The 12,092-nt window shown below is 34.5% G+C and overlaps 2 protein-coding genes across 2 annotated transcripts; one reads left to right on the top strand and one right to left on the bottom strand.

Moving 5' to 3' along the window:
• Positions 1 to 2,563: 2,563 nt before the first annotated feature.
• LOC104898307 (casparian strip membrane protein 2) lies at positions 2,564 to 4,826 on the bottom strand. Its single transcript, XM_010685363.4, has 3 exons — positions 4,225 to 4,826; positions 3,389 to 3,512; positions 2,564 to 3,027 (listed from the first exon to the last, which is right to left on the bottom strand). Exons 1-3 carry the CDS (start codon positions 4,740 to 4,742, stop codon positions 2,812 to 2,814), a joined length of 858 nt encoding a protein of 285 aa, XP_010683665.2. The 5' UTR covers positions 4,743 to 4,826; the 3' UTR covers positions 2,564 to 2,811.
• A 2,749-nt stretch (positions 4,827 to 7,575) lies between these two features.
• LOC104898308 (peptidyl-prolyl cis-trans isomerase CYP18-2) lies at positions 7,576 to 11,106 on the top strand. The gene is made up of 6 exons (XM_010685364.4): positions 7,576 to 7,771; positions 7,884 to 7,979; positions 8,074 to 8,135; positions 9,775 to 9,908; positions 10,448 to 10,532; positions 10,895 to 11,106. Exons 1-6 carry the CDS (start codon positions 7,700 to 7,702, stop codon positions 10,938 to 10,940), a joined length of 495 nt encoding a protein of 164 aa, XP_010683666.1. The 5' UTR covers positions 7,576 to 7,699; the 3' UTR covers positions 10,941 to 11,106.
• Positions 11,107 to 12,092: the final 986 nt, after the last annotated feature.

A 12,092-nucleotide genomic window follows, 5' to 3' on the forward strand; every position in this document is an offset into this window, starting at 1 on the left:
TTTTTTACTTAGCTCCTATTCTTTTGAACTTATTTTTTGTTCAATTTACTTTACTTTAATTTAATTCAATTATTATTATTGTTATTTTCACTTCAATTATTATTATTATTATTATTTCACTTCAATTATTATTATTATTATTATTATTATTTCACTTCAATTATTATTATTATTATTATTGATATTAATTATTATTATTATTATTATTATTATTATTATTATTATTATTATTATTATCATTATTATTATTATTTTAGTTCAGTTCAGTTTAGCCCAGTTGAATCCAAAAGAAAAGAACCTTAATTCTTTTTTCTGTAGTACTCACTCTGTTTTTTTTATCTTTCTCACTTTCCGGTGCACATCTCCCAATGCAGAAATTTTGAACTTAAATATATTTCATTATATATTAGTAAAAATTATAATGATTGAATATTAATAATGTACTAATTAAGACGAATCAAACAAGACCCCACATGATTATATTTTTTCTTATAAATTGAAAAAAATTGAGAAGATTCTCTCTAAATATGAATAGTATCAAGATTCTAAGTGAGAACGATAAAAAAAAGAGGGAGTAATTATCTATACAAATATATTAAAAGCCGTGCCTAAGAAAGTTTATGTGCCACATGGCACTCTCATCAAACTTCTAATGCCAACACTTTATGTCTAGGTATACTCCTCAATTTAAAGAATATAAATATTGTGTAATTGCAAGGTCTTGAACACGTGACTTTTGAAATGAAAAGTAAAAGTTTAACCATCACTACACTATGACTTTATTGTCTAATGTTTGAAATAAAATATGATAAACTCTTATAATCAATATACTTAACTAAAAAGACTTAAACAAGTATATACATCTCTAACACTCTTATGACGTAACTAACAAGAGACTATTGATGTCATATTCTCTTACCGCTTAAGCTACTATTTTCAAACTTAAACCTTTTATATTTTTTTACTTATCACGCCATGACGTAAAATTTTCAGTTTCTTAATGAACATAAAATTTGAAAAGTGACCAAATAAATTATGAAATTTAAGAATAATAGCATATTTGTTATTTTAACGGACCCGAGAGATCGTTCGGGCCTAAATACTAGTTGAGTATTGAACCATTGATTCATTACATTTGTGGAGTTAGTGAGTGAATTTCACCTCTGGGAGTTGTGAGGGAATTTGGCAGTCATTTAGTTAGTGAACTAGTTATTAGTCCGGGCAATGCCCCGGGTAAGAAAAAATTTCATTTATTAATGTAATACTTTATGATAATAACACTAAATACAACTTAGCCTAGTGGTTAGAACTTTAGTATATGTTATTGAGGTCTCAAGATCAAACCCTATACTATGCAATTTTTTAGTTTTTTATTGTACGTGGATTACATGAACTAAAATTCCCTAGGGAGAGCTCCACGTGGCACAGCTTTTTGTTTTCGCACTCCTTTTAATATATTTGTATAGATTTTACAATCAATAATAAATGAGTAATTCAGGTTTGCACTCCATTCCAAGTATGTATGACCCGACCCGGAAAAAGCGAGTAGATTTACGAATACCCAATTTTTCTAGATCAAGTCATGAGCCATTCTAACTATCAGAAGCAGATCTATTAAAGGTCCTAGGTGGTCCAGGTCCCACCAAAAAAAAACAGCTTCCTTTATATTTATTAACGTAAAAAAGACTATTGTTTAAATTCGGTATTCGCCTTGTTATACCACAATTGCGAGTTGCTCTAGTGGTCAACTACCTACCAACCTCAGCGCGGGTTCTATTCCCTGGAGACCATTTCCACCTTTCTTTTTCATTTTGTTTCTTCTCTATTTGATGACCTTTGATTTGCTATATTACTTTATACTTCTTACTTGTTCTTTTCCTTTTCTATTTTAACACCTTTTCTTTTCATTCTATTATTTTTGAAGATTTTGGCTCTAATTTTAACCTTCTTTTTTGTAATATAACAATTAATTCTCCCATTTTCCTTTTTGGGTTGTCCCTTATTAGTTTACGCACTTTTTTTTCTATTTTTTTAGAATCGTCCTACCAATTGTTTACTATTATATTTACCTTATCATTCTACTTACCTTGGCCCACAACATTAACTTCAATAGTCAATACAATAAATTGGAGATAGTATGAAAATAAATATCGATATGATGAAGGTATTTCTAATAAATGACTCGAATAATATAAAGTTTTGGTCAAAACTCATCAACTTATCATTTGTGTATTATATTGTATATTTGCTTGATTTAGTTAGGATCCCTCAATTTCAAAATTCTAGATCCGTCCCTGCTAACTATCCATAGATGCAATTACTTACACATTCAAATACCTAAAAGTTTTACATTATCTTTGTACAGAAAGATGTATGACCAAAAAAGACATTTGTCAAAACCTTTAAAAAAGGTTTGAAGAAGGGAGAAGTTTTGAAGACTTATATCAAGTTATCAACCCCTTATATTTGTGTTATATATTCCACCACAAGTCACCAAATCCCCGAGCATTTTAGGCTCAATTAAGATGAAAAAGTAGGGGAAATAGAGAAAAGGACACAAAGATAGGCAAAACAATCACATAGCTTCAATTACTTACACGATACTACAACAAGATTAGAAATGACACAAACTCATCATCATGCATACAATTCAACCTTTAGAAATCCCCCATTAATGTACAACTTTTCCCAACACAAATGACTCGCTCACATTAGTGATTACACTGACTCACTAACAAGTCTAAAATAACAACACCAATAAAAAGCAAAAACAACCATTACATACTATCCAAATTCCAAATTCCAATTTTTTTAGTGGCTTTTAAGAGCTACTGTAGAGAGAATAACCACTAAAATCAACAAAACTGCGGTGATAAATGATGCTACAACAGCTCCACTAGATCTTTGGCAAAAATTGTCGAACTGTTGACAAATTGCAATCCAATTTGTGTTTGTGTTTCCTTTGTGAGCCAATGATACTATAGCAGCACCCGCAGCAGCAGCAGAGATTGTCAACGTCAATGCGATCTACATAGTATAACACGTACCATTAAAAATGATCTTGCAATTATAATATGGGAAAACTATATGCAGCCCTAAAGGCGGTATATAAGAAGCTAAAAATGAAAATAAGTTGTATTAATTAATCATTTATTACATCGGTTGATGCAAAAATTTTCCATAAATTCACAACTCATTTCCATTTTAAGTAGTGTATTTATGTTTTATATGCAACCCTAAGGGCTGCATATAACATAACCCTATAAATAGTGTCAAAAGTCAATATGTTACCTAAAAAAACTGAGGGAGCATAATTTGTTGATGCAATGCTATTTGAAATCAATCAAAGTGTACATGTAAAAGGAAATTGATAGGATTTGAAGCTTACTGTGTCAAAAATAACTAGGATAAGCCTTGGCCCTGCAGCAAGTGGCCTAACAATTGTCACAATAGAGAATGGCATTGAGAGGACCAAATATGCTGCTACAATCGCATTAGCTATCACGAAATACCTGTAAAAATATGCTGATTAGTTAATGATCTCAATACCATTAATACTACATGATATACTAATGGATACTTGCAATGGTGGATCCAAAAATTCTATAAAAGAATGTTAAATAAGTTGTCGACCTTTTTCTTTTGATCACTTTATGCTTATTTGATATTTTTTTGTATTTCCTCTTTTTCTAAACAATATGTTACAATTCGACTTTTACCCTCTTTGAATACTAAAAGATGGAAAAAGCTATATGCAGTCCTAAGGGCTGTATATAAGAAGTTAAAAATGAAAATAAGTTGCATTAATTAATCATTTATGATAGCGGTTGATGCAAAATTTTTCCGTAAATTCACAACTTATTTCCATTTTAAGTAGTGTATTTATGTCTTATATACAACCCTAAGGGCTACATATAGTATAATCCTTAAAAGATATCGTTATGTAAAATATTATTGGCTTAGTAACTCTTAGTTTATTTTTTTAATCTTATGAACATGACATGATCAAAGTTAACAAGTACAAAAGTCAAAATTGTTACATTTACAGATTTTATCTTAATTTATAAATTAAAGTTTGATAAAATATTCTATTCTATATTATCTAATATATTAATGATTAGAGTAGTGCATCGAAGAGTGAAACCCATGAGAATCAAACAAGACAATTATTTCATACGGCAATGACTATCATTAAGCTATGAAAAGAAAAAAAGAAATCCTTACGTGAAAGTAGGTAGATCATAATATCTAGCACGAAACTGGAAGAACTGAGTGAAGAAAGGGAGAGTTTGATCAGTAGTTCCCATGACAACAGTAGCAGCAAGAGCTGTAGCAAGAGCAATCAATCTCACAACAAAATCAATAACACCAACTCCTCTCTTCACCCCAGCTCCATCGTTGCTGTTCTCCCGAGCCACAACTTTTCCGATCAACGGCGCTTCCATGATTGGAGTCTTCCCCTTCGCCTGATCGCGTGCGCCGCTACTTTCACCTTCCACCTCAAGAGTCGAGTAGTGCTCTCCGTTCTTGGCCATCTTCTTCTTGTTGGTGGTTTTCGCGGTCGAGGAGGCGGTGTTGAGGAGGTAAACAGACAGGAAGAATGAGAGGAAAGACAATGAGGGAGAAGATTGTAAGAGATAGATGATGATTAAGAGTGTTGTGAAAATGGTGGGTGTTGTATGAGACATATATAGGGTTAGGAGAGAAATAATAATATGAGGGTGTTTTTGTTCTTCATGCATGCATATAGGGGGGCCAGAGGTTCATCATGGTGGAGTTGTTACGTATTTGCTAAGAAGTAGTAGTTTAGTTTGGTCATAAATTAAAGAATGTTTACAAAGTATATTGGTTTAGATGATTTATGCAACTTTATAGTATAAAAATATAGGTGAATGAATGGATTGGGTAATCTGATTTTATGTGCTTTGACAACTAAATATAAGTCATAGGGTAGTAGGTTGACTGTTTATATTATGTATCATATTTTATTATTGAGTTGACTAACATTAGAAGTTGTAAAAGGCTTCTGCAGTAGGAGTAATATTACAATATATACATCAATCATTCTTGCAAATCGATCAACTAGGCAAGAATATGCTTACTTTCTTTCCTAATCCATCAAAAGACAAGGAAGTATGTCTGACTTTGGATGAGTGTGTATAACAATGAAAAAAAGGCATGCTAATGATAAGTACTTTTGGTTAACAACAATAGTTGCTTAAAAGGGTCAAAATTACTAAAAGAAACATGATAGTGGAGTTGTGAAGGCACTAAGATATCACAAAGCTTGTAAAAGAAACTTAATTTTAAATTTTGTAGAACTACTTCTTGGTGTTGATTCATTCCTTTTTCCTCTTCCTTCCCATGGACATAATGCAAGATAAGGCAAACATATTAACTTTTATCATAAAGGCCGTCTTAAAAATTTTAGGCCCTTGTATTAATTATAAAATTGGGCTTTAGATTTTAAAATATTATGCATAAATTGTAAAAATTTAAATAATGTATTTTATAAAATTATCATCACTAAAATATTTTTAACAAAATTAAACTGAACAATATGACTAAAACAAATATTTGATGTACAACTTTTTGGCTTTCTAAAAAGTGGGGCATTGTGCTATTAGTCACTTTGCACGCCCTATTAGACGACCCTAACTTATATAGATTAACCCCCTAATTTGTGATAGTAGCAAAAAATTATACCACTACGTATTCTACTAGTAAAATTAGTTATAGCCTGATTTTCAATCGTCATACTCTCACCGGTTTATGATAACATGCCCATGACTAACTTGTTTATGCAGAATTGCAAGCAAACAAATGTGTTACATGTGATTAGCGCCTTATCAGGGGCATGTCCTTCGAGATTACCAGTCCCATACCTCATTAATGTACGTACAATCTATAGTTATAACTTATAAACTTATAATTATTACCATAATACTGATTGATTAGTTAAAGAAAACCCTAAAAGGGGGATAGATACTGCTATATCATTAACCATTTGATGCATTTTTATACTGAAGGAGTACATGCATGGTTAAATATCGCCTCAAAATCGCCCCAAATTTATTTTTATAAACTATTTTACCCTTCCTCTTTTCCACACCACCCACCACCACCTGCCACCCCCTACAACCACCCGCCATCACCTACCTCCCCATTGCCACCCGCCACCTCCTCCACCACCCACCTGGAAGTAGGCGGATTTTTTTTTGGAAGATGGGAGAACGTCTGGCCTGATCATTCGCTCCATGGGACGAACGTTTGGCCTGAACGTTTGCCCCATGGAGCGAACGTCCAGGCTACACGTTCACCCCATGGAGCAAACTTCTAGGCCAAACGTTCACCGTCATCGTCCTAAAAAACTTCAACTTTTTCCAGGTGGCTGGTGGGTGGCTGTGGCAATGGTTGGGGTGGAGGTGGGTGGAGGTGGCAGGAGGTGGAATGTGGTGGAGTGAGGTGGGTGGTGGTGCGTGGGGGTGGTTTAGGGAAAAAGAAGGAAAAGATTAGAGATGTAATTTCAACTCTTTTTGGGGCAATTTTAAATACTTCTGGGACAATGAATAGAAGTTCAGAAATAAATCAAGCTAAATGGATGAGTACATTTGCGAAGGAAAGTATCTTCATTACGAAAGTATGCTACTAAAGATGAACTCCATATGCCATGCTATGTTATGCTATTAGTACATTATTATTCATCAATATAGGTTATGTTCAACCCAATGAATGGGCTAAAGGACTAAAAGAAAAATTAAGAAACTAGAAGCAATTCTTTTGTGTTTGTTGTTAAATCACTCTCTGTGTGTGCGTACTCGCGTCTGTAGGTGTGCGTGTGTGTATATCTCTTCCATCTTTGGTAGTTTCTCTTCTTTGGTCTTCGGTTGCTACTGTATACTCCCATGTTCATTCCTTTATAACTTTTACAAATACATAATTAGAGAAATTAATAATTAAAGTTGTGCGTTGACAAGCGTGAAAATTAAATCATTCCAATTATTTAGAAACAGATGTTAGTATTACCATCTATTTGATCCTAATCAAAGAAACAACGCGAGGAATAAGATCGGATCTGAACTTCTATTCATCGCCCAAATTTACTTAAAACAGCTCTCCAAAAAAGTTAAAATTACTTTATAACATTTTATTTCTTTCTCCCTAAACCACCACACCCCACCACCAACCACCTCCTGTCACCATTCCCACCTCCCTCCACCCCCCAATCCCAACAACCACCACACGGAAACGTCCGGCTTGACATTTCTGCCATAGTGGAAACGTCTGACCAGGATGTTTATGCGATGGTGCCAAAAAAAAATATTTTTTTCCCGGCTTGCTCGTGGTAGTGTGCGTCGTTTCGGTGGTAGTTATGGGAATGTAGGTGGTGGTTGTCGAAACTCGAAAACAAAAGAAAGAAAAAGAAGGATAAAATTGAAAATATTTGATGAAATCATGACGATTTTAATTAATTTTGAGGCGATGTTTAACAATCCCATCGGATTGGCCCTGGCCCCTAGGGCTCAACCCAAACCCAAAAGTACCACATCAATCAAATCAAATCCAATCCAATACCAACCTAAACACAGACATCAAAAAGAAATTCCTCAAATCTTTTCTTTCCCACTCTCACTTCCTCTCTTCAACTCTACTCCTTTCCCAGTTCCCACCGTAAATTACACAAACAAACAAACAAAAGATGTGGGCAAGCGCCGATGGTGGACCGCCGGAGGTGACACTAGAGACTTCCATGGGCCCTTTCACCGTTGAGGTTTACTTTCTTATTACTCATCTTACTTTATTTCCATCTTAATTTTATTGGGTCTTTGTTATTTTTTCCTAATATTTTTTTACTAAAGTCGAGAACTTTGATTTTGTTTTAGCTGTACTATAAACATGCACCAAGAACATGCCGAAATTTTTTGGAGCTTTCTCGTCGAGGATATTATGACAACGTCAAATTTCATCGCATTATTAAAGTAAAATTACCCCCATTCTTTTTTTCTGCTGCTTTTAATTTGAGCATTTTATTTATTTGGTGGGTTGAATTGTAATTAATGTTAATTGGAGCAGGATTTTATAGTGCAAGGAGGAGATCCTACTGGAACTGGAAGAGGTGGTGAATCCATATATGGGTAATGCCCTTTTTTCTCAAGTAATATTTATTCTTTGAACTATTTTTTTGTGTGTGTGTAATTCTTGAATTTTGATTTGATGGGTTTTTAATTGCTTGAAAAGACGAAAATGGGTTTGATTTCATTATCAAAGTGCAACAGTGAAGATTGGACTTGATATAAGGTGGGAAGTATTAGTTTGTAGAAGAAAGGAGAGTTATATGTGGGTTTCCTTTGGGACCAATGGCTTGGTGGAGTTTGTGTGTTGTCTACTGTGTAGGGTATGCAGTTCATTCGAATGTGGTAACATAAATATCTTGATTGTAGCAACAGTGTATGGAATGGTTAATGGTCCTGCTCGTTTGCGAAATGCTAGGATAAGTTGTGGTGTGGGAGCTTGTGATAATGTGGGGGTTATTATTGCTTTTGAGATTGTTATTTGGCAGGTAATACCATAATACCAAGGCATGATGACTTGCTGTTGCGGTAACACCTTTATGATTTCCTGGTGAGTACAAACTAGAGAGGCAAGAATGGGCTTGGGGACCCTCTTTGATTAGATCAAAGAACAACAAAGTTACAACAGGTGGTAGAAACAGTCGTGTTGCCAGCTACCTATCCTTGATTTCCACGGCGAACTTGCATACAGGGACTTATTACCTAGATGGAACTTTGATTTAGGCTATGTAGTTAGTACAGTTGTTAAGTATGAAATCCCACTGTAGCTTTGGTTTGGTCTACGTATTTCAAGTTAAGTACACAATAGGGTACTCAACTTTGCCTTTTGTTTCAGTTTGGGTACTGATCTTTAAAAAGTTCCAGTTTGGGTACTCAAAAATAACATTTGTTAGTTTGATACTGGACTTTGATAATTTACCGTTAACAACACCCAAAAAAAGAAAAATATGACATGGCAGTAGTTTGTGTTATAGATGACAAGTAAAACTTTACAAATTCGTAGTTTAAGGACATGTTAGTGGAAGTGGTTTACTTTTGGTTAAAAGTAAAATCATTACAAACCGAAGAATTATACTGCTGCGGCCCATCTTATAGTTACACAGCATGAAAACCAAATGATCTTCTCTTAGGGTAGCTTACAACGCATCAGTTGGGAAGAAGTCATTTCTGCTGGCTAAATAAGAATCCAGTTGTCACCTTATTGACCTTGGATGCCACCTGATTCACCTTATAAGAACTTGATATGTACATATGGTGCTAATGGAGCTTCACTCATAATTCCTGGAGGCCTAGACTCAAGAGAAGGGGGGGGGGGGGGGGTTAGCAAAGTAATCAAGAAAAATGTGACTTGTTTACTATTAGTTAAACATAATCACTTGCAAAATTAGAACTTGGGGTTGGGGGGGGGGGGGGGAGCAAGTATGTTCTATTGTTCACATCAGATAAAATACCAGACGAATTTGTCTTAGGGTAATTTGTAAATGCTTGGAAAATAATTTCTGCAGGTTAAATTGGATTTGGTTATTTGGGTTGTCATTTTTCTTAATTCTCATCGCAGCTCATGCTCTTTCCAAATGGGAAGATTTCAATGGGACAGATTGAGTAGTACTTATATTAACGTTTTTTTTAGGGGACTTCTATTAGCTTTTTAGTTTAGCAGATACCATCCAATTATAGCTATTCCTTTTATGGTGTACTGCAGTAAACACTTCGAAGATGAGATAGATTCAAAGCTGAAGCATACTGGTGCTGGCATTTTATCCATGGCAAATGCAGGTCCTAATACAAATGGAAGCCAGTTCTTTATATCTCTGGCACCCACCCCCTCTCTTGATGGTAATGATGACATCCTATCTCCTCTTCGTTAGAATTAGTTTATTTTGTTTGAAGTCTGTGGCCAAATCTTTCCTGTATCTTATTGACAGTTGAGGTGATATATTTCTATATCATACTTTGGGATTGATCTTTGTTATGCTTTATTGTGTAATTTATTGGTACATCATACTTGGAAACATTTTCTTTTCGGGCACATGCCAACTGTGGTTTCAGCTGTAAACTGTAGATCTCAAATAGGCACCCAAATATATAGTTTTTGGACCAATTGGACATAATAGTAAATTTTTGTGTGGTTGATTTTTCTGGAATAGGGTTCATCTTTACTCTGTTGTAATTAACTATAGTTTGCAGAGGGCAAATTGCATGGCTCTTTTGCTGTAAATTTCTCATCTCTGTTCCTTCTGTAATATTTATTTCTGATGATCTTTGTTTTCTCATTGCAATACTCTGTTGAAGAATTCAATGCTTTGCCTTATGTTGAATCTGTATTAGAACTTTCTGATACTGTTTGATGGATATTTTGAAATGGTTTTTTCCAGGAAAGCACACAATATTTGGAAGGGTTTGTAAGGGAATGGAGATCATTAAAAGGCTTGGTAGTGTCCAGACAGACAACACTGATAGGTAAAGCATGACTTTAATGTTGGAATTAGTCGATTTTCATGGCTAAAGACATTGAATAAGTGAACACTGCCTGATCTATTGAGGGGGTTTGCATGTAAAATTTATAGGTTCAATAGCTTTGTTATTCTAGTAATATGGAGGAAGGGGAAACATCAGGTATAAGACACTGCATATTTACGTATTTACGCAATCCTGATTGATGCAGTCCATCTATTTAGGGTAGTTGCACTGGAACTCTCTTAAGGCATGATCCGAGCCTCTTTCGATAGTTAAAACCCCAAACCAGTTAAACCCGGCTTGATTTCCCTTAGACCGTTCTTGCTATGTTGTGATGGCTTATCATATATATTGTGCCCTTGCAGACCTATTCATGATGTCAAGATACTGAAGACAACAGTCAAGGATTGATCATGGAATCTATCAACAAGGCATCTCTGCTCACTGTAGTAATTGTCTAACATGTTGGTCAGTAATGACTGAAACTCGAATACATGTCATGAGTTTATCATACAAGTAATCCTGACAACATATTACTCTGTTTGGTATCTTCAAGAAATACTTTGTTGTTTGAATATGACAACAGGACATGGATAACTATATTAAGATGAACATTTCCTCAAAAGAAAAGAAAAAGGGATAAAGATGACTATTTGATGCAAAGAATTAAAGAAATTATTGGACGTTTCATGTAATAGTATGACACAGTAGTGTGATATAGGAAACAAGCTGAAAATGATGAGCAACTGAACACGAACACACATTTGCATGAATTATTATACTAAAAAGTAGAATACAAGTATCTGATGGTTTTATATTTTACGTAAGATCATGGGGTTGCCATTTTGAGATTGAAGATTCGTAATGAAGAGGGCACATTAGAGAAAAACGGCGACAGCTCAAATGAGTAATCTTCTAAGATCATAGCGAAAGCCATCTTCACTTCAAGCATGGCAAGTTCAGCTCAGATACTTATTCATGGACCGCACCCAAGAAGCATGTGTGAATTTGATCACATTCACTTTAGCTACACCTTCAGAAAGTCTGTCAGGGCTGAACTATGCGGCATCCTTACCCCATTGTAAGGTAATGAACTAGTGTTGTTTGTACTAAGATTTGTACCCCTCGTGGTAGCAAAATATCCCCACCTTTGATTGGTTTGTGGATCATCCGATACATATCACAGGTGGATATAATCTCACGACCTCATTCGCGATCATTGTCATTTGTTTCAAAAGTGATCATTTCATTGTTAGAGTGATGTAGGAACACATGAGACTTGCCCAAGTTCTATATCGTTCATACTGACAACTTTGTTCTATAGCCTTTCGACTTGATCTGAACTTTTGAGGCCCTTTGACTTGATTCAGAAAAACAACTAGAAAAAATTAGATGACCTCGACTTGATTAGGTACTATAAGTCATAACCATTTTTCTTAGACTAGAGGTGAAGAATAATGTCATTACGGTAAAATTAGAAACCATTCACAAGTATTATTATTTGATTTAAGACTTCAAATTCACATTAGTAATCTGAAGTAATGTTCGGCCAACTACTTATAA

Source organism: Beta vulgaris, chromosome 7 (assembly GCF_026745355.1).
Source record: "Beta vulgaris subsp. vulgaris cultivar EL10 chromosome 7, EL10.2, whole genome shotgun sequence".
Taxonomy (NCBI): domain Eukaryota; kingdom Viridiplantae; phylum Streptophyta; class Magnoliopsida; order Caryophyllales; family Amaranthaceae; genus Beta; species Beta vulgaris.